The sequence below is a fragment of the Heloderma suspectum genome, chromosome 14, assembly GCF_057233095.1.
Source record: "Heloderma suspectum isolate Gila_16-S chromosome 14, 16-S_ref, whole genome shotgun sequence".
In the NCBI taxonomy this organism is placed as follows: domain Eukaryota; kingdom Metazoa; phylum Chordata; class Lepidosauria; order Squamata; family Helodermatidae; genus Heloderma; species Heloderma suspectum.
Genome location: NC_139471.1, coordinates 25,198,352 through 25,221,473, shown reverse-complemented (window position 1 = coordinate 25,221,473; position 23,122 = coordinate 25,198,352). Strand labels below are relative to the sequence as shown.

Genomic DNA, 23,122 nt, shown 5'->3' with positions numbered 1-23,122 from the left:
TAGGTTACTACGGGGAATACCATTGCTTTCACTATGCGGACCTTTGTTGTCAGTGTGATGTCTCTGCTCTTAACTCTTTTATCCAGATTTGTCATTGCTCTCCTCCCAAGAAGTAAACGTCTTCTGATTTCCTGGCTGCAGTCAGCGTCTGCAGTAATCTTTGCGCCTAGAAAGACAAAGTCTGTCACTGCCTCCACGTTTTCTCCCTCTCTTTATCAATCAAGCTGGTTGCCATAATCTTGGGTTTTTTTTGAGGTTTAACTGCAACCCAGCTTTTGCACTTTCTTCTTTCACCTTCGTCATGAGGTTCCTCAGCTCCCCCTCGCTTTCAGCCATCAAAGTGGTATCATCTGCATATCTGAGATTGTTAATGGTTCTTCCAGCAATTTTAACTCCAGCCTTGGCTTCATCAAGCCCAGCACGTCGCATGATGTGTTCTGCGTACAGGTTGAATAGGTAGGGTGAGAGTATACAACCCTGCTGTACTCCTTTCCCAATCTTAAACCAGTCCGTTGATCCGTGGTCTGTTCTTACTGTTGCTACTTGGTCGTTATACAGATTCCTCAGGAGGCAGACAAGATGACTTGGTATCCCCATACCACCAAGAACTTGAGGTTTTTCTGAAACTCCCTGGCTTTCTCTATTATCCAGCGGATATTGGCAATTTGGTCTCTAGTTCCTCTGTCTTTTCGAAACCCAGCTTGTACATCTGGCAATTCTCGTTCCATGAATTGCTGGAGTCTACCTTGCAAGATCTTGAGCATTAGCTTACTGGCATGTGAAATAAGTGCCACTGTTCAATAGTTGGAACATTCTTTGGTGCTTCCCTTTTTTGGCATGGGGATATAAGTTGATTTTTTCCAATCTGTTGGCCATTCTTGTGTTGTACTAGGCTTGTAGTGCCTTACATACCAGAAACGTGTAAGCACAAGACTCTTCTAAACACATCCAGGCAAGCACAGTAATTACGTGTACACTATATGAGAGGTGGAAAAACCAAACATTCTGTGTCTAGGTAACTCAATGTGCTTGAGGTACCTAGACCAGAATGTTTGGGTACACAGGGTACACGTAGTTGCCGTGCTTACCCGGATGGGTTTAAAAGAACCTTTTGATCTGTCAGGAAAGCCCCGATTTGATCATATCATTTCTCTTTATTGAAGCAAGTGGTGAAACCAGAGCAGGCAAAGATTAGATGCTCAGAAATAAGAAATACACTTGCCCAGTCTGTACTGCTATTCACAGGCACAGAGCAGATCTGTTGTTGTTGTTGTTCAGTTGTTAAGTTGTGTCTGACTCTTCGTGACCCCATGGACCACAGCACGCCAGGCCTTCCTGTCCTCCGCTCTCTCCCTGAGTGTGCTCAGGTTCATATTCATTGCATTGGCGATGCTATCTAGCCATCTCATCCTCTGCCGTCCCCTTCTCCTTTTGCCTTCAATCTTTCCCAGCATCAGGGTCTTTTCCAGGGAGTTTTCTCTTCACATTAGGTGGCCAAAATATTTGCGCTTCAGCTTCAGTATCTGTCCTTCCAGTGAGCAGTCAGGGTTGATTTCCTTTAGGATCAACTGATTTGACCTCCTTGCAGTCCAGGGAACTCGTAAGAGTCTTCTCCAGCACCACAGTTCGAAGGCATCGATTCTTCGGCACTCAGCCTTCCTTATAGTCCAGCTCTCACAGCCATACGTTGCTACTGGGAAAACCATAGCTTTGATTATACGAACCTTTGTCGGCAAGGTGTTGTCTCTGCTTCTTACTATGCTGTCTAGGTTTGCCATAGCTTTCCTCCCAAGGAGCAAGCGTCTTTTAATTTCATGGCTACAGTCACCGCCTGCGGTGATCTTGGAGCCCAAGAAAATAAAACCTGTCACTGCTTCCATTTCTTCTCCTTCTATATGCCAGGAAGTGATGGGGCCAGATGCCATAATCTTTGTTTTTTAATGTTGAGTTTCAAACCAGCTTTTGTACTTTCCACTTTCACCCTCAACAAGAGGCTCTTTAGATCCTCTTCACTTTCTGCCATTAGGTTGGTATCGTCTGCATATCTGAGGTGGTTGATAATTCTCCCGGCAATCTTAATTCCGACCTGCCTTGCTAACAGTGATGTGAAGGATGGAAGCAGCAGACATGTGCTTGAAGTTAAATCCTGTGCTGCAGAACAGCTTCCAATCATGCACAGACCAGGGTGCCTCTGTGGTTGCTCATGGACTAGACGTCCCAGGGACAGGGTTGTAGTAGAGCCAGGGCTCACAGTGGCTCAGCACCAGCACCTTTCCTGTTAGCAGGGATGCTGACGTCATCGCTTCCCTCCCCTTCTTAGGCTTCCCTGTTCCGTCTGAGCTTAGCTGCAGCCCTCACAGTAGCTGTATGTGTGGCAGTGTGTGTGTGTGTGTGTTTGTGTAAAATGAATGTTCCCAATAACAATATATTGTTCCCTGTTGTATTGCAGAGTATTTGCGGGTGGGCTGGTCTTGAATAAGCAATTCAGACGCATTCACTTTACAAAAAAACTGCTCCGAATGGAGATGAAAACTGCTAGCAGTGGTTTGTTGATACAAATCAATGCAGCTGCCTGACGTTTTGGACTGTCCTTGGGGGGTGTGGTGATGGGGACTCTCATGATGAGAGCCTGCACTTTAAAATTTGCCACGACACCTCTGTCCCTGATCCAGTGCCACCTTGAGCAAAGCCACAGGCTCAACATTAAAGCGAAAACCAACAAAGACTACAAATCTGACAACAGAGTGCCACCTCAAATGAAAATGCAGGCACAACACCCAACTTATGCAGGAAAAGCATTCTAAAATCCAAGAAACGCACAGAAACAGGCTCAAGTTTTCCCTCCCTATGGCACTGATGATGGATTGATGTATGTGTGGGGGGGCGGGGGGGGGACGCTGACCTGAATTAATTAACAGACTTTGAGCTAGATTCCAGATGGGAGGCCTCGCAGGGCAGGCCCTGGAGGGTCCAGGCGGCTGCCCAACGAGGCTCTGCCATGCTCTCCTTGATGGCTTGTTCCACCTTTGCAACACAGGCCGCCCCAGCGTGATGTTGTGTTGCTACGGCTTCTGCATCGACTTACTGATCAAGCTTGCTAAGACCATGAATTTCACCTACGAAGTTCATCTCGTGGGTGATGGTAAATTTGGCACCCAAGAGCGGGTAAGTGTGGACAGCTGGAATATCCTTCCTTCTCAGTTTGGTATATGCACACACAAAGGCGACCTTGAGCATAATCTGCTTGGTTTGCTGAGAGACCGCATCACTGGTGGGGCAGGAGGTGAGGTGCCACCGATGGCGGCTGTTCGAGGCCTCCCCTCCCTTCCTTCTCTGGCACCTGACAGCTGTCCAGCCCAGAGTATGAGCTTAGTGGCCTGAGCTGGGAGCCTGGCATTCAGAGAGCAGCAGGCAGCAAGTACCATCCCTCTGTGGACCAGGCAAAGGAGTTGGCCAGCAGGATTCCAGTATTTATACCAAGCCCAAGCAACCCCACAGCTTCTGGCTGCCTGCCAACCACAGCAGGCTGATGTTGCCCATCCTCGTTCCCTCCTCTGTCTGAAGGGGGCTCCGAGGAGCACACACCGTCCCAAATAAGGCATGACTAGTACACCCTGAGACCTCGAAGCAAGGGACTCCGACCTGAGGGGAGGGGATGTGGAAGGCTGCAGGTTGAACAGCTGTATCTGTAGGTGTTAGATTTCTGCACACTGCAGAGTGAATGTGTCCTGTGAACTTGCCAACGGATGCTTGCAAAAGAAGGCCTCCTGTCCTCCTGGGTGATTGCTGCAGGTGAACAACAGCAACAAGAAGGAGTGGAATGGGATGATGGGGGAGCTGCTGAGCGGCCAGGCCGACATGATCGTGGCGCCACTCACCATCAACAACGAGCGGGCGCAGTACATTGAGTTCTCCAAGCCTTTTAAGTACCAGGGACTCACCATCCTAGTCAAAAAGGTAACACGCACGCCCCTAGCAAAGGCAGCTCAGAAAGGGAACAGTAGCAGGTGCGGATCCTGGTGCCATCGCCGGGATGGAGCGCTGCACTGGAGGGCCTGAGCTACGGATTAGCCACTGGTAGTCTTGAGCCAAAATCTGGCCCCTTTGGAAGCAATGTTTGCCCACCCACTCCCAGTTACTAACCTAAGGAGTGCTGAGGGAGACAGAGCTGCGGAAACAGGATTGGCCAGCAGTCCTCTCTGATGACCTGCGGGAGGTTCCTGGTTCATGTTTCAGCTGATCCTGACAAACATGCATGAATCTTGACTAGAACCTCCACGTTCGGCCACTGTCTGCCACAGCCAGTTGCTCGGCAGAGGGTAACAATGGTGGTGGGGAGGGGAGCATTGACCTTCATGCCCTTTCTGGAGGCATCTGGTTGGCATCTGTGGGAAATGAGATGCTGGACGAGCTGAACCTGTTGGCCTGATCCAGCAGGCCCTCCTTGTCTGAGCTGATCTACCAGCTCCAAGTTTATTGGCTATTGCTGAGCAGACCCAGAGTGAAATGTTATATGCATTCACGTAGATCTGCGTAAAGTTTTTAAGAACCCACAACTTCCTTATGAAGCGACACCCCCTGTAGACTTTCTCACCTGGTTAGATGTCTCCCAGGCATTCCCCATCTGTAACTCCCTTCTCTGGTGCTGTGTTCCAGGAAATCCCCCGCAGTACCCTGGACTCATTCATGCAGCCATTCCAGAGCACCCTGTGGCTCTTGGTGGGGCTTTCGGTGCACGTGGTGGCTGTGATGCTGTATCTGCTGGACCGCTTCAGGTAACTGTCCTCTTAGGGTGCGGGGAGGGAGATGTGGCATGTTGATTGTGAGAAGTGTCTGCAGGTGGAGGTCCAGAGAGGACCAGAGCAGGTCCAGGAATGTCGGTGAAGTCCAGGGCAGACCATTCAAAGGGCATCACACCCACCCCACTGCACGCGCACGCACGGCCCACCGAGTGGTGCATCTGCACGAGCCTAACTGAAATGAATCATGCGTCCTTTGCATAACTTATTCCACTTCTACAATTTGTGAGCAATGGCAAGGAGCTATGCAGGGCTCTGAAACTCCATCCTCTATCTATATGCTACTCAGCTTATCCCTGGCTTCTGAGAGTTCTTCACAGCCATAAGGTCTAGAAACTTGCTTTCTATCTGGCAACATTTGAGATTCTTAAGATGCACTCTACAGCAGATTTTTCACTTGCATGGAATCACAGGACAGACACACCATCTGATTGGCCTGGTTGCTCTCTTGCAGTCCATTTGGTCGGTTCAAAGTGAACAGCGAGGAAGAGGAAGAGGATGCCTTGACACTCTCTTCTGCCATGTGGTTTTCCTGGGGAGTCCTGCTGAACTCTGGCATTGGAGAAGGTGCGTTCCAGGCGGACCCAAGGACTGTGGGAAGCAGAGCTGGCTGAGCTGCTGCATTTGCTCCTGCTTTCAAAGGGCTGCTGGCTGATAAGGCCGGGGGCAGAGCATCAGCCTTTCCAGCAAAGCAGTGCTGACATAGCCCGAAGGATCCACCCCTGAATGTCTCCCAGTTACTGGGCTGTCCCAGAATCAGCTCCCAGTTAGGTGGCCTTCATGGTGGAGTGGCGCCAGGGCATCTGCCGTTTCCCCTTTGCTGAGTGTCCCTTCCATCACTTCAGGGCCTCCCGCACCCTACTGCCTCCCCATCCATGCCTGACTTGCTGTTGCCCCTTCTCCCCCAGGGGCTCCCCGGAGTTTCTCTGCTCGAATCCTTGGAATGGTGTGGGCTGGATTTGCCATGATCATCGTAGCCTCATACACTGCCAACCTGGCTGCCTTCCTGGTGTTGGACAGACCTGAGGAACGAATCACCGGCATCAACGATCCCAGGGTAATCCCAGCCATGCGGTGGGGCAGGAGTTGCTGCTGCTGGGGGGGTGCAGAATGAGCAGCAGCATGGCCCTTTTCACAGGGGCAGCCAGGGGGTGAGGGAGGGGCAGGCGAAACGTGCATGCTGAGGGCAATTCCGTTGCCCCCTCCTTTCCACTTCCATGTTTTATGGCAGGCGATGGGGCTTAAGCATGAGCCCCACAGCTTATTCCGGAACCCATAGTAGAGTCCAGCCCCAGAGCGTATGGACAGATATAACCAGGAACCGGTTCAATAGGAGGGTATGTCTCCAGTCCAGAAACATTGGAGCTTATGGGGGTACAAGAGGCGAAAGAGCAGTAGTCATAAGCCAGGAAGAGCCCCAATCCTGACACCCAACACACCCCCAGTTTGGGCTTGCTTAAGGATTATGGGGTGAAAGTGAGGGGACCCCAAGAGTGAAAGGCCTTTGAGCAGAGGAAAAATTCTATTTCACATTTTTTTTATCACACATCCCCTGAGAGAAGACATGGAGGCAAAATAAGGTCACCCAAACTGGAACGTCAGCATATTTACAAAACTCAGATCCAAACTTCTGACATTTTTTGTTTTAATTTTAATTTTAGAATCCTAATTGGAGGGCCAGTGTTCTGTTTAAATGCGAAATCCAAATGGCACAGCTACAACACAAACTTAAATTGTTCCACAGTCATTCCTTCTCTTCAAATTACCCTGACAGCTATAATTCTGGGGAGGGGGGAGAGGTTGGTTAAAGATAACTTGTGACTGAAGCTGGTGTTTTATCCTGAAACATTTCACATTTTATAATTTATAATTTTTAAATCACTTTTAATATTTTTTTTTAAATCTATACATTTATAAACTGGATATGATATCATTGGTTGGTTATTTTCTTTTGGAGCACTCTGCCATGTGCACCACATTGCCTACATATCGGTTTATTTTAAAGATATCTTAACAGAATTCTCTGCAACCTCAGCAAACTGCAATTTCCAGAATTCCTTGGGGTTAGCCACAACAGTTAAGCTGATACAGAGCAGATTTGAAACTTGTAGTGCAAATATACCCCACCCTAAGTCTTAGTGATACATTTTTAAAAAACAATAATGCTAAATATACATTGACCAAATTTACAGTCAGGGCCAGAAATATTGGAACAAGGATAACTGTTTTGGCAGTTGGCCTCTGTACACTACCACAGTGAAGTTGAAAGGAAACACACCCAGATGGGAGTGAAGTCAGGACTTTCAGCTGTAATTCAAGGGGTTTGACAAAAGCGGGGCACTAACCATTCAGGAAGGACAGCCAGTGGCATACACACACACCCATCGTTGCTGGCTCATAAGTAATGGAACGAATGGCTGACAAGCAGCTGCATGGCCAGGTGTGGCCTGTTTCCTGGGTACCCCATGACCCATCAAGCAGATAAAAGGCCTGGAGGTGGTTCTGAGTGTTACATTTGCATTTGGTAGCTGTTCACTGGAACTCCCAACATGAGGTCCAAAGAGGTGTCCATGCGAGTAAAGGAGGCCATCATTAGGCTGAGGAAACAACATAAACACATCAGAGAGATAGCAAAACAGTGGGAGTGGCCAATACAACAGTTTGGAACATCCTGAAAAAGAAGGAATTAACTGGCAAGCTCAGCAACAGCAAAAGGCCTGGAAGACCAAGGAAAACAACTAAAGTGGATTACCGCAGAATTCTGCTCATGGTGAAGAGGAACCCTTTCACAACATCGGTCAAGAACGCTCTTGCGGAGGTAGGCATGTCATTGTCAACATCTACAGTCAAGAGAACTTGAACACACTCCAGGAGAGAGCGGAGGACAGGAAGGCCTGGCGTGCTGTGGTCCATGGGGTCACGAAGAGTCAGACACGACTTAACGACTGAACAACAACAGTCAAGAGATGGCTTTATGAATGTAAATACAGAGGCTTCACAACAAGGTGCAAACCACTGGTAACACTCAAGAACAGACAGGCCAGATTAGCCTTTGCCAGCAAACACCTAAAAAAGCCTGCCCAGTTCTGGAATAAGATTCTTTGGACTGATGAAACCAAAATTAACTTGTACCAGAATGATGGGAAAAGAAAAGTATGGAGAAGGAAAGGAACAGCTCATGATCCAAAGCATACCACATCACCTGTCAAACATGGTGGAGGCAGTGTTATGGCATGGGCATGTATGGCTGCCAATGGAACTGGGTCACTGGTGTTTATTGATGACCTGACTGCTGATAAAAGCAGCAGGATGAATTCTGAAGTGTATAGGGCTATACTTTCTGCTCAGATTCAGCCGAATGCTGCCAAACTGATAGGACGCTGCTTCATATTGCAGATGGATAATAACCCAAAACATACAGCAAAAGGTACCCAAGAGTTTCTCCAGGCAAAGAAGTGGGATGTTCTTCAATGGCCAAGTCAGTCACCTGATCTCCACCCAATAGAGCATGCTTTTCACTTACTGAAGACAAGACTGAAGGCAGAAAGACCCCCAAACAAGCAGCAGCTGAAGGCAGCGGCAGTAAAGGCCTGGCAAAGCATCTCGAGGGAGGAAACTCAGCATTGGGTCATGTCCATGGGTTCCAGACTTCAGGCAGTCATTGACTGCAGAGGATTTTCATCCAGGTATTAAAGGCGATCCTTAAGTTTGAAATGATGTTGGTCTGTTCCATTACTTATGGGCCACCAACGATGGGTGTGTGTGTATGCCACTGGCTGTCCTTCCTGAATGGTTAGTGCCCCACTTTTGTCAAACCCCTTGAATGACAGCTGAAAGTCCCGACTTCGCTCCCATCTGGGTGTGTTTCCTTTCAACTTCAGTGTGGTGGCGTGCAGAGGCCAACTGCCAAAATAGTTCTGATATTTCTGGCCCTGACTGTATGTGTTTACATAGTTTTCTTCTAATACCCCAACTCCAACAGAATCCATAACTGGGAACATGTTACTGTTGTTTTGTTTATAAAAAGAAGGACAAGTGGCAATTCAAAAAATGGCAAGGATATCTAACTTAGAAGGAGAACTCCTATTTATCTTTTTTTCCCTTCCCCAAATTAAATTTAAACTCTAACATCAAAACTTCAAGTCACAGTTTTTAAACCAAGTCTTCTTGTTCCTGTTTTCCAGTTGAGAAACCCTTCCGATAAGTTCATCTATGCCACAGTGAAGCAAAGTTCTGTGGATATTTACTTCCGGAGGCAGGTGGAGCTCAGCACCATGTACCGGCACATGGAGAAACACAATTACGAGAGTGCGGCTGAAGCCATCCAGGCTGTCCGAGACAAGTAAGCAAGGTCCCCCCAAGTGTGGCCTGAGGAACAAGGTGCTTCCAGACACGGGTGATTCAGAGGAATCCATTGGTTGCTGTTCCACTTCAAACTGCAAGCTTGCCAAAGTGGATATATGCACACAGTTTTAAGTGGTGGAGCAAGGACAGGGTTCCAGAGAATTAGCCAGGGTCAGTACCAAAGTCAAGGTCAGTAGCCAGTCCAAACACAGGGAGTTCCAGAGATGAGCTAGGTGATCGCTGGAAATACAAGGCAGGGAGCAGATGCAGAGATGTTGTTCCAGCCCTCTGTTCCTAGACCAGGAAGCTTTGAAGCCTGAGCCTTCAGGGCTCCACCCAGAGCATAGCTGCAAGCCACCAGTGTCACCTCAGGAGCAGTCTACTTGCAAGCAGAACCTTACTCACTAATATACCTTTGCTCATGAGGAATTCTTGTTACTGAAGTGGGGACTTCCGTGTCCAGCAGCCGACCGAACCTGAGCCTTTAGGCACCTGCCCTCCGGGAGGCTAGGTGGGCACTTGGCATCTGCCTCCAAGACCCAGAGGGGGCGATGTCTTGATGGGAAGGGCCAATGGCTGCCTCCTGTGGGAGCCATGGATCCCCAGTCTGACTCCAGGTCTCTGGGAATAAGCAACGCCCCCACAGTGCTCAGCTCAGGGGTTATCCAGGTCATCCTCCAAGGAGGAGCCCTCATAGGGGGCAGGACCTTTCTTGGCCCAATTCAAAGTGCTGGTTTTAACCTTTAAAGCCCTAAACTGTTTGGGGCCAGGTTACCTAAAGGAGCATCTCCTCCCATGCTTACCTACCCTGTTACCTAAATATTGCCCCATGTGCACCTCTGAGGCCCTCCTCCAGGCATCCTGCCAAATGAGGCAAGGCAGGTGGCTATGGGAGAAAGGGTCTTTCCTGTGGTGGCCCCCCATCTGGGGAATGCCGTCCCCAAACAGGCTCACCTGGTGCCTACGTTATGGTCTTTTCAGCACGTGGAAAAGACCTTTTTATTCTCCCAGGCATTTTAAGAACTGTTTTTAGTGCTTTTAGATCACTGTACTTTCATTGCTGCTGGTTTTATGTGTTGGAGTGTTTTTATTCTTTGCTGCTGGTTTTATCTTGGTTTTCTTATGTGCTGTTTTTGTTTATTGCGTTATTGTTTGTATTTTATGTTTTTAATGTATCCTGTACTGCCCAGAGAACTTGGGTTTAAGAGTTTAAAGAATAAATAAATGGCAGCAGTACAAGCAATAAAATATAACTTTAGAGGGCCGGGTGAAACCCTTGGTCCTTTGGATCACAGCCCTTCCTTCCTGCCAACTGCACCGGTGGCATCCAAGCCAGAGGGCCAGCAAGCCCTTGGTCGCTCTTCTGATACGCTGGCACAGAGTCGCTTGACATTGCAGGGCTGGCCTGCAAAACAGCCCTACTCCTTTGTGAGCTCATCACGAGACACGTTGCTTTGCCCTCCTCACAAGTGCACTGCTGGGAACGTTGACCTTTGTTGCTTGTGCCACCCTCTCCCCCACAGCAAGCTCCACGCATTCATCTGGGACTCGGCTGTACTGGAGTTCGAAGCTTCGCAGAAGTGTGATCTGGTGACCACGGGGGAGCTTTTCTTCCGCTCTGGCTTCGGCATTGGGATGCGCAAGGACAGCCCCTGGAAGCAGAACGTCTCTCTGGCCATCCTCAAGTCTGTACTCCGGCCATCCTCAAGTCCCAGCAGGAGTGCCCAGTGCCCCATAGGTTGCATGTGGGGTGTTTGGGAAGGGTGTTGGTGGGGGACGGGGGAATGAAAGACAGGGGTGTGTTTGGTTTCAAGCTTAGGTTGGAAAAGAAATAACCTCTCTTAGGCTCTTCCCTCAATTTCTACAATTTATTTTGAAGGACTCATTTTGGGGGATCATTTAGTGAATCAGGAGTTTAGGATGGTAATTCACAAAGTGGTGTCTCAGGGCATATGAGCGTGCAGTTAAAGAACTGCTGGTGTGCTACAAAGACACGAGATGACATGAAATAATTAAAGTCTCCCATGAGCCCGAAGTGCCCCTCCACACACACAGATGAAGCTGCCCACAGTGTCTCTGGATGCTTCATGGCTCCAGCCTTGCCTCCTTCACTGTCTGTAGGGTGTGTGACTGCATAATTCCACCACTCCCAATGCAGAGATGCAGAAGAAGTATCAGATCTCTGAGGAGGCTCCCAGCTGCATCTCTGCATGAGCCACTACTCCAGACCCCTTCTTATCAGGAGTCATGCTTAGATCAGGCACTCCTGCAAAACCACCATGGAAGGGCTTCTTTGAGGGTGATTCTTACTCTCATAGACACTTAAAGCAGACACTTTTTTCAATGAAGTGTGCCTCAGATTTAACATCTTTACCGATAAGTGTTCCTTTGGGAAGCCTAGTGTAGGCTACACAAGAGGGACCCCATGACAAGCCGATACAGTCTCCCCTCCTGCCACTGCTGCCACCACCACCACCAGATCCTGCCTCTGTCAGGAAACCTGCCCCAGTGACTCCTCTGTGCTCTCTGCTTCTGCCTCCAGCCTCCACGAGAACGGCTTCATGGAAGAGCTCGACAAGACTTGGGTGAGGTATCAGGAGTGTGACTCCCGTAGCAATGCCCCAGCAACACTCACCTTTGAGAACATGGCAGGTTGGTCCCTTCCCACCTGTCTTCTGATCCCCTGGCGCCCCCCCCTTGGGAGACCCTGAGCTTTTGAAGAGGGTGTTCCTGATGGGAAGGCCGCCATGGCTTCCCCTTCCTCCATAGCCCTCGCAAACCTTCTTTTAGGGGAAATCTATCTCAGCTAGTGTCAACCTGAGAGATGCATCTCTCTCTCTCTCTGATAATGTATAGTTGGGCAGGGGAAAACTGTGTGAGATTATCTCCCTGAGCCAGAGCTTCTCTGCCCCCTCTTCTGCTTCAGGAATGCAATTAGGTCATATTCCTTTTCTTCAACTATACATTACTGGAAGATGCAGCGGGGAGGGAAGCTATGGGCTAGCAGTGCCCGTGCATCGTCCTGTTTACACATTACATCCAGCGCTCTGTTGATGGAACTCCCAGTGTAGTTTCCTTCTTCAAAAAGCAGCTGTGGGGGGGGGGGGCTGGTTTGGGACAGGACCATGGGGTGAGGGGAAGGTGGTAGAAACCCAGATCCTTCCTCCCACCCCCGACTTCAGGTCTGCTAAGCCATGGATGGGAAAGCAGACCCTCACTGGCAACTCTGAGTGGGGTGATTTGAGCTGGGGAGGTGGCGTGGGCACAACAGGTGAGCCCCTCTCCCCTGCACCATGGTCCAGATCCAGATTGCCCCTCCCCACTCCCATCACTGCTTCTTGAAGGAGAACATGACGTTAGGAGTTAGAGTCATGGAACTGCAATGTAATGTGTAGCTTGGTCCTAAGGCCTGGTGATCATCCGGCAAGGCATTTCTGGCATATACCACTTCAGACTGCAAAGGGAGGAGGGGATTTGCATGAAAATGCTCACTTGTGTGGGGCGGGTGGGAGTATGACTCCCTATGCATGGAAAACCCGTAAGCTAGGGGGAATCCCTTCCTAGAAACATCTAGTTTTCTACATGTAGGGAGTTAAGAGGGTTGCTTCCATCACATGCTCTGCTTCATACAGCAAACAATGGTACTGATAAAGGTGGGAGTGGCAATGAAAGTGGGAGCCCAGCACAAAGGACAAGTGACCATTTGTCCAATGGTTAGCATGGCCCTTTTTCTTCTTTTATTCCACAAAACCAGTTGCAAAACTGCTCTGGGAATTTAGGGTGATATCACATGCTCTGGCCAGCAGGCACTTTCCACAGCTGGCCTTGTCCTTGTTCAAACTGAGCCATGCTGAACATTTGTGGAAGGTCTGTTTCCACTGAATGCAGTGAGGGCACTTTCCAGCTGCACAATTGCACTGTCTTTCTCTACCTTCCCTGTCCCAGAGAACCCATGGAGGGGAGGGTACCGCTGGACTCCGTCCTCCTACCTTCGTGGTGTTAACTTTCCTGCTTCTTTCAGGTGTATTCATGCTGGTGGCTGGAGGTATTGTGGCCGGGATATTTTTAATATTCATAGAGATAGCATACAAAAGACATAAAGACGCCCGGAGGAAGCAGATGCAACTGGCGTTTGCGGCTGTTAATGTGTGGCGGAAAAACCTGCAGGTAGGACAGACCGTTTTTAGAGAAAAACCTCCAAACCAGGTGCGGTTTTTTTTGTTTCCCATTACTTCACCCAACCAGTGACTACAGTGCTATGTGGGAATAGCACAGGGACAGATTCCCGGCAGCCCTGTCTGTAGCCCCCCCGCACGCCCCACCTCCCCATAGGTAAGCTGGTGCTCCTGCTGCTCCGCGTGGCACTCGTACCCAAGTCCCAGCCCCAGGGACTGCTTTTCCCAGGAGCTGAGTTGTGTAGCATTCGAAACTAGATCCCTGCCAGGAAACAACTTCGCACCACCCCTGTCATCTCCAGCCCATGCTCTCAGCCAACACCTGCTCTCCCAGGCATGGCTTCCTTTCCTTTCCTTTTCTGGGCAGGCTCTGATACTCTGAAAAACAGCGCAGCATCCTAAGGCTGAGATCCAGCTACACCCGGCAGGAGGAAGGCCTCAGGCCGTCCTGCCTGGCTCCTGTGCTGCTTCTAGTTGGGGGGGGGGGGGTGATATTCAAGTGGCCGCTAGCCCAGCATATGCCCCCAGCGGAAGCCTTCCTAACAGATTCCAGCAGGGAAGGGACGTGCGCGCGCGCCATGTGTGTGCCTAAACCTGGGCGGCCGGTGGCGGCTGCTCCTTTAGGTGCTAGACCTTTGGCACCGCCTGCTGCTGGAAGAAGGGATTGCAAATGCTTTTAACAAAACCTGAGTGTCAGGCAGGCTTCCCCTTGCACCCTGTACATAATCCAGCCTGAGCATATGCAGTTGCAGAATTGAAGCCCAAGAGGTGGCTGCTGCTGCACTATCCCCCCACCCATGCCCATCCTTTGGCATTCCAAGGAACCAGGGCTGGTCAGCATAGCTAATACCATGTAGGCTGCTCCTTTTCTGTGGCCTGCAGAGGTCCTAATTCTAAGTCAGAGATTGCCAGAACTCGGCTGGACACCTGTTCTCAGCACCAAGTCTCATCTACGAAACTTGTCACATTATAATAATAAATATGGAGGATCATCTCCCTGTGCAGAGTGATTTCCTTCTCTGCTGAGTTATTGTAGTATCATATCTGCCATCATATCTAGTATTATAGCACAGGGATTCTGAGCCACCTCAGATCTAAGATCCCAGTTCGTTATCATTATCGTCTTTAAAAATAATAATTATTACTATTATATTTACCAGGTTCTGTTAAGTAGATCAACCCTGAGAGCTGTGCTTAAGAGCACAAACCAAGTGATGTGAGGCAAGGGCCTTTGCTAAGCAGCCAGCCAAAACTCATTGTGCAGCGGATGCAAAGATAAGAGATCCAGGCAGACACCTTCCCAAGGGAATGTTTTTAGAAAACTGCAGAAGTCATGTTCTATTGCTATGGAGTGGGAAGGCAAAAGACAAGCTGGCACTTAATCCCATTAGGCAAACTAATACAACACTGAACAAGCCATTCCTTATTCCCCCTCCCCCCTCCCCAGGCAGTGGTACTGAAGGGGTTAAGTCCACAGGGAACCAGAGCACATTAGTCACTGCCATTTTTCACTTGCCAACTTTCTAGAAAAAATCCTTCCCTGGGTCATTGGGGGGGAAAGAATCTTTGGGGCTGTCAGCCAAGCATGCCACCCCGTGGGTTATAAATAAACAGAGAAATACGCTAAAGAGATCCGTTTGACAATGTAAGACTTTTTCACAGGAGGATTCCTCAGACCACTAGTATCTGGTACATTGCTAGAAGGTAGGCAAGTGGAAAGATTTCTTTGTTCAAGAAAAAAAAACAAAAAGCAAATATATCTATAACGGGTTTTTTGTTTTGTTTTGTTTTGTTTCCTGGGGAAATCACGGTTTTGCCATGGCTATTTTCGGCAATGCCATGGGAAGGCACCCAAAACAAACCCAATCATCCCATCCCATTCTCTTGCTAGCTTTTCTTTTTCTGTGCATGCCTGCAAAAATAATTGAGAACAACTGAGAAGGAGGAGGAAATGTATCCCCCGCGCATGCTCCGTGCACCAGTGGGATACATTTTTGGTCACCCCCACCATGGGCTGGTACAGCCAGACCTGGTTTCGCCCTCTCCACGCACAAAGGGGTGGGGGGGGGAATGGGAAGAAGCGTCCTGCTGTGATTGGCTAGTTCCCCTCCCTCCCTGCCCCACATGAAAAGGCGGATTCCCCACATGCTGACCAGGTCTGGCTGCCCACCACCCAGCGGCTATCTATGTTTTCCTTTTGCTCTGTTTCTTTGAGTTCCTACCATCCCTAACATCATCCAAAGCCTTAACGCTTTGCTTCTTCCCTTTCTTTTCCTCGTTTAACAAGTTTCCGTTTCAATATATTTTTTGTTGTTTTTGTTTTACTTTGAAATACAGTTCACGCTTTGCACCAAGCGTCATTGAAATTTTTGGAATACTTTTTTTTAACATACAATGACCTTCTCTTTCAATGCAGTCCTCTCTCTCTCTTGTGGCCGTAGGATTCACCTTCAGAAAAGGCCCCGAGCATTTTTATTTAGTGGTAGGTGAAAGTGTCTCACCTCTCTCTCTAGTCAGATCAGCTTTGGCAGGAAGGGGCAGGGAGCATCCTGTCCACTGAGGGACCCAAGAGGCCATCGGCTTGGCCATGGCGCTCCTGGGGAAGCCGGCTGAGCTCCCGAGGATTCTGAAGCATAACCGGGCAGAAACACATCCAGCTGCTTGCCCCCCGCCCCACGCCGCCCTTCTGTGCCCTCAAGGGGTTCATTTCCTTCAGATCTCATCGAGGCCATGCCAACTCAGACATAGTGACCTATCGCCCCCCTTATTGCCAGAGCAAAGCGCCGGGGGTGCTTTTGGGACTGACAACCACACAAGACATCCCAGCCATTGTCTTGACCACAATTTAAGAAAGAAAAGGAAAGAGGAAAAAGACAAACCAAGGATCATGACGTGGGGCAGTGTTCATCTAGGTGTAAAGGTCCAAGCCACCCACTGGAGATCTAATCGCTTATATACATATTCATTTTAGGATAGAAAAAGTGGTAGAGCAGAACCAGACCCTAAAAAGAAAGCCACTTTTAGGTCCATCACCTCTACCCTGGCCTCCAGCTTCAAGAGACGTAGGTCATCCAAAGATACGGTAAGAGGAAGAAAAACGATTATGCCCTCTTTCTTTCTCTCTCTCTTGCTCTCTCTTTCTCTTCTGCCATCCCATCAACTACCACACACCCATCCCGAAGCTGCCAGTGTAACCTACCATAGCCTCATGTCCGTCAAGAGTCGGTCAGTCAGTCAGTCGGTCAGTCAGTCAGTCAGTCATTCCCGTGTCCTTCGAAAAGTTTCAAAGCCCTGGAGGGCAAGAAAGGTCTTGACTGCTTTGTAGTGTACTGTGAAGAGTTTGGAGATAACAGCAGTGAGTTTCTCGTTCTTGGCTTTTTGTTTTGTTGTGTTTTGTTTATCTTTTAAGTAGCTTCTTTCATTTTATTCTACTTGGAAATGTGCTTTAAGTTTTCCTTACTTTACTGATGCCAACCTTAAAAACAAACAAAGAACAACTGACTTATTCCCCGCCCCACCCCACCGCCCCTGTTTTCTGAGTGTTCCTGTGCTTCTTTGTCATTGTATGCCTAAAGTGGTCACCCCCCACACCATGCAGTTCTGCCCCAGTTTAATCTGGGCAATGTCTCACCTCACTATGGGCCATGTGTTTATCACATCCTTTACCTGTGACTTTCATTTGTGGCTTTAAAAAAAATGAGAGGAATCCTCCAGAATTTAGTCTTTTGTGTACAAGTGACAACAACTGTCTCTGCTTACGAAGTACTTGGGCAGAGCAGTGCAGGGATAAAGTAAAAGATGATGTGGAGTTGTAGAGTCTTGGAAAACAAAAGTTGTTGTTTTTAAAAAATCCAAAACATAGCCAAACCACGATGAAAAGGAAGAAGAAAGCCAACCCCATCTGAAACAAAAGTGCTATTCTGTTTCAGCGCAAATCGTCTCCCACAGGATGAGAGGCGTTGTTGAAACGCTTGCTTGCTGTAAGCTTCTTGCTCTCAAACATCCCCCTCTGGTGTGTGTGGGGGGGCTGCACGCTCACTCCGATCAAAGTCAGGGCATCTCCCCATTTGCATGAACCCCGGCTGGATGCCACTTCTTGCACGTTTAAACATTTGGAAAGCAGGAAACGCAATTTCTGTTTTGCACTATGCAGCTGAAGGAATTGGCTCTCAAAACCACCTGCTGTGAGCTTAAAAAGGGTTTTCTTTTAAAAAAAGTTTTACACTTTTTACTCTTAGGGAAGAGTGTGGTTTGCTTGTTCTTTTTGGTCATTTAGCCCTGGATCAGGTTTGATCAGGAAGGTGTTAAGAAGGGTGGCAAGGAAACACCATCTTGCCACCCAGGGGCACAGCAGGGAATGTCAAAATGTGCGCGTGCGCACACACAGACACTTCCTGTGTAGGCAATGCAGAGGTAGGGGCAAGGTTCAGCAGTGGAGCATGAAAACCTGAAACAGGTCTTCTGAGCATAGGGAGAGTGTATGTCACTCACCAAAGTAACCCCAACCACCAATCTGAGATTAGGGAAAGGGGACTCCCGGTTAAATCTGATGATGTCCAGGCAAGCACTAGCTTTAAAAAGGAACTGCTGCTGGGAATAGCACCCCCAGAGGGACGAGAATCTCAGAATCTGAAACCGTGTCGTGCAACTTGTGCACTCTCTGGTTTGCAAGAGAATGGTGAATCCATTTTGGGCCATGGCAGGCCGAGGTCTTGTGAATCCAGACCATTCCTCTTTCATCTGGCTTGTGCCTTGGGGTAGGGAGAGGGTCAAGCAAATTGGCCTATCCAGGATGACCTGGGAGAACTAAGTAATTTTGTGCAAATTAGGGTATGGATTTTCTCCTTCTGCCTCATGGTTAAGGACCACCCACACCCTTCCTTGGAAGATTGACAGACATCTGCTGGGGACACTTTAGGTCCAGGGCGACATGAATGTCTGGTCAGCAACAGGTTTTCCTGCAAAGCCACCTTGAGAAGAGAGCGACAGGCTGATCCCTCAGCCCTCACTCCACAAAGCAGCCTGCCAAGACATTCTGTTACCACAGCCACTGATCCTCTGTGCCTCTTTTGGCACTTGGGGTCAAGTATTTGGCACTGGGGCACTAGGGGGCTGGACTCGGTGGTCTTATAGGCCCCTTCCAACCCTACTGTTCTATGATTCTATGACCCCCATTCTACAGAGAGTAGACTGGATTCCCCTCAGGTCAGAAATGGAAACGAGCATGCTATCAAGGTCAAGGTATTGAACGGTGTAGAATTGGGAATGAATAGGCTTAATTGATGGCCATATTTGGGGCTGAGAATTAAGTGCACGCACACGCAGCCAGGCCAACTTGGCCGAAGCCCCCTGGTTTCTGTTATACCCCTGTTTTTGGCTCACTTGCAAAGGCAGCGGTGCCCATCAGGGCAGGACTTTGGAGCAGAAGTCCAGGGCCTCACACAGCAGAAGGGGGGGAGGCCCCCAAACACAGCTGGGCTGGTGTACCAGATTTAGAAGTAAGTGAAATAACACACACTGCCATTTAAACAGCCCCCCGTCCTCCCAAGCCCCCTCAAGCCCAAATCACCGGAGTACACCACAGCTCACTTGCCTGAGCTGCCTGAAGCCACGTGCTCCATGGTGCTCTCTGCTGAGCCTGAACGGCCTGGCCTGGGCTGCAGGGCACTTGGAGGAACTGGGCTGTGACTTTGGGCAGGGGGTTCACCCAGATGGCCTCAGGCCTTTTCCAGTTCCAAGCCTCTAAGGGCACATCCTCAGGACAGACTTACATACTCAACTAGTTGACCGTCATGGCTTCCTCCAGACAATCTTGGGAAACGTGCTTTAGGGTGGACTGAACATTTTCTGATCAGAGATCCCTAGCCTACCCATCCACAGACCCAGGTTTCCCAAGATTCCCTGTGAGTACGAAGTTACTGTTAAATCCAGCTATGTCTGTAGTACAGACACGCCCTTTGAGGGAAGTGAGGACTGGCCCAAGGCCCGGGGGAAGAGGAGTCAGGCCAGGGCTGTGCATTTCTTCCTCTTTTAAGGTCTGTGGGCAATGCTCCCATCTATTCCTGGCATAGGACCCTCTCCCATTACTTCCTCCACCTACCACCTTCACCAGGCCACTAGGAGAGATGGTAACAGACTTTATAATTGGGGGGGGGACTTGCCACCCTCCAGAGGTTGGCCTACATGCCTCCATTGCCTGTGCTGGCAAGGGCTGAGGGAATTGTAGGCCAAAACATCGGGAGGGCCACAAGCTGTCCACCGCTGCCTAATAAGCCGGGCTGTGCATTACTCTCAGAACTCTGCATCCAGAAAAGGGGGAATGTGCAGCATGCACTAATGATGCAAGTTGAGCGTCTTTGCACAGCTGCTTCTGCTGGTCTTACAAGGACGGGCCAGAGGTCAGTGCTCCAGACGGCCCCCTCCCCTGGCAGCTAGAACTTCTAGGCAGCCACCCCTTAGGCGTTGCTCATGCCCTTCCTAGTAGATCTTCTCAATCTACAGGAAACTTATTAACCCCCTGCTCCCCCCCCCCCGCAACACACACACACACAGAGAAAACAGGGACACCGACATCCTCGGGGAGCTGAGTTTCACACCCAGTGCGTACAGAGCCCTGCCCACAGGCCGGCCATCTTCAGTGAGCAGAGAGACAGAACCTGCTTCTGACAAATAGGGTGAGTGTCGCTCCATTTTGAGCGCTGGCTCCATTTGCTAAGACATGATGTTGTGCACAACCCTAACCACCAGAATTTCCCACAGATGTGCTTATTCCTCGCTAGTTGAACAAGGACTTCATAGTGTTGTAGGGTCAGCGGTCAAGATAAGCAACTCATACCCATGCTGGCACGCACCACCCCCAGGCTTTCAGCACATTAGCTTCAAAACAAACAGTGCCTTCCCATTTTAGAGGCCGTAACGTTCAAGCATTTTCGGTGCCAAGCAACGTAACCCACCCATAAAACCACAATTATCAGAAATTTCAAATTCAGAAATGCTAATGACCCAACAAGATAAAAAGAGCTGGCAGGTAAGTATCATATGTAGGACACTGTTCCAATATACATCACCTAGTTAAAGATGCACACAGTTATACCGCAAATGCTTAGAACATTAAGCATTTTTGAGCCACCTTTTCATTTTCAGTGCATGAAACAGACCCCTGGGGGCACTAGCGTGAGGGAAACAGTCTCCACAACTGAGCTGACCCACATGGGAGCCACATGCAAAACATGAATGACCCCTGTACATGTCACTGAACATGCTACCTGAGTTACATATGAAGTGGGTCCTCAAAAAGTTGTAAGATGAAATATGTCTAGAGTCTTATGTCCTAGGACTCTTAGGGCGCAGTCCTATGCATGTTTAGACAGAAAAAAAAAGTCCTACAACTCCCAGCATGCCCCAGTCAGCATGGCTGGCTGGGGTAGGCTGGGAGTTGTAGGACTTTTTTTTTACTGACTAAACATGCATAGGTTTGGGCCCTTACTTTTTAATTTGTTTTAATTTGGGGGATTTTTATAAACCACCCTTCATCAAAAGATATCAGTAAATATATAAATATGTAATAATAATAAATAATACACATGTAATAATAAAACCAATAAAATACAATCATAAAACAGTAAAAGCAGTAAAAGAAAACACAAAAAACAACCCATAAAACAGACCAACCAGCTTAAAATGCAATGGGACAAATAGAAACATTTTGACCTGGTGCCAGAATGATAGCATGTTTGGTGCCATGGGGAGGGTGTTTCACAAACGGGGTGCATATATACATATATACTGTTTTATGTAATAAAATCTCTAAGCAGTTAAGCAGAGCCTCTCCTGTAGATCTTAAGTCATGGGCAGGCTGATATAGGCAGAGGTATTCCTTCCGGTATTTGGGTCTCAAGCTGTTTAGAGCTTGATAGGTGAGCACCAGCACCTTGAATTGGGCCCAGAAGCAAATAGGCAGCCAGTACAGCTCCCTTAGAATCAGTGTAATATAATCCCAGCTGTCCATGTACCGTCCATCTTCTGCAATAACTGAAGCTTACGGGTAAGTCACCTTCATGGGCAGCCCCACGGACAAGCCACTGCAGTGGCCTCTGGGAGGCTGCCAGAACATGGAGCACTGCGGCCAGACTGTCCTTATCCAGGGACAGCTGTAGCTCGAGAACCAGCCCAAGCTGACAAAAGGGATCCTGAGCCACCGAGGCCACCTGGGCCAGCAGTGCCAGAGCTGGATCTGGGAGCACCCCCAATGTCCGCACTTCCCGTCACATGAAACACATAAAAATAATTTATTTGCTCAGTTTTTGGTCCCACCTTTCTATACGAATGTTATTCAAAGTGGCTTTTCACATTAAAAAAAACAAACTAATCTATCAGTAAGAATTAAAGCTGATAAAAGATATAAAAGGCAAATATTCCAGAAAACAGCAGTCTACTAAATTAATAGCCAGCTTAAAAAACTACATTTTCAAGTCTAAACACAGAAAGAAAAGAGGCCCGATGGATCCCTCGCGCCCACGTGAAGTCATTCCATAATTCTGGGCACCAGCAACAAAAAGGCCCTCTGTGCTCCCCTGCCGCACCTCTGATGGCGGAGGAGGAGCACAGCATTCCCACGGACATCGCTGGGTTAGTTCCATAACCTCAGTTTGGCTCTTTGCCTGAATGAGACTCACCCATTATTCCCTTATCTGGAAGGGCATCACATGCCCCACGAATGTAACAGAAGGTCCTTCATTTTAGATGCTAAAGATCCAAGCCAACTCTCATTTTTAACATTTTAAAAGTGCCAAAACTTGCCAAATATGTAAGCTGCCGTCTCTTTCCATCTGTATAATTTGAGTTACCTCCCCCCAACCTTTTTCTTCCTTTTTTTTGTAATGGCAAAGTTTGAAAATGAAGCCCGCACTCCCCTAAAAAAAAGTTAATGTATCATTTTGTGGTCCGCATTACAAGAGCTGAGGTAATACTGTGGTTAAGCATGAGCCAGATGTTCTTGGTTCAAATGTTACCTCAGCAGATAGTGACCTTTGACAAAAAGCGCTCTCTCTCTCGCTCTCTCTCATATACTCCATCACAATACGGAGAAGGCAATAGCCTGCCTTGCTGCGTATTGTAACCGAACTAATATATGTGAAGGGGTTTGAACACTCAGGAAAAGTGCCAGAAGTCGGTACCTTGTCAGAAATCAGCATCAAATATTCGTCAGAGAAAATGTTCACCTCAGACCCAATGCTTAAAATGATCTATCCCCCATCACTTTACTATTGTCTAAAGCAGGGGTGGGCAACTTGTGGCTCTCCAGACTTTCGGTCCTACAGTTCCCATCATCTCTCACCATTGACAATGCTAGCTAGGGAAGCTGTAGGCCAAAACATCCAGAGAGCCACAAGTTGCCCAGCCCTGGACTCTAAAAGAGCAAGGCCACCGCCAGCCCTCAAGATGCATCCTGCTACTACCTACACACACACACACACACACACACACACAGATGTTGACATTTAAGAAGAGAGGGAGAAACAGTGTCAAGACTGATCTATGTGGGAGCCATCTTGACTGACAGCGCCTTGTCGCCTCAGCAAGGGTTTTAGGTTTATTCTATTTCAGGTTATTATTATGGAAGGCTTTTGTCATTAAATATCATTTTCTGCTCTCCATAACCAAAAGCATCTGTCAGAAATAGGACATGGAATCTTCTTAAAGGAGATGGGTGTGTGGGACGGGGAATGTCCCATATGAACATAAGAAGAGCCCTGAGGCTGGATCAGACCCAGGGTCCATCTAGTCCAGCATTCTGCTCACAGT

General features: G+C 48.6%; 1 protein-coding gene across 2 annotated transcripts in view; it reads left to right on the top strand.

The window, feature by feature from the left end:
* Positions 1-23,122, top strand: part of GRIN1 (glutamate ionotropic receptor NMDA type subunit 1) — an 85,414-nt gene that overhangs the window by 50,618 nt on the left and 11,674 nt on the right. The window contains exons 10-19 of one of the 2 annotated variants that reach the window (XM_084821471.1): positions 3,038-3,165; positions 3,793-3,957; positions 4,657-4,775; positions 5,254-5,366; positions 5,708-5,856; positions 8,984-9,141; positions 10,667-10,828; positions 11,686-11,795; positions 13,165-13,310; positions 16,290-16,400. In XM_084821471.1, the coding sequence (XP_084677597.1) occupies positions 3,038-3,165; positions 3,793-3,957; positions 4,657-4,775; positions 5,254-5,366; positions 5,708-5,856; positions 8,984-9,141; positions 10,667-10,828; positions 11,686-11,795; positions 13,165-13,310; positions 16,290-16,400 (1,361 nt within the window). The remainder of the gene's footprint in view (positions 1-3,037; positions 3,166-3,792; positions 3,958-4,656; positions 4,776-5,253; positions 5,367-5,707; positions 5,857-8,983; positions 9,142-10,666; positions 10,829-11,685; positions 11,796-13,164; positions 13,311-16,289; positions 16,401-23,122) is intronic. The other variant, XM_084821470.1, reaches the window with a different exon arrangement.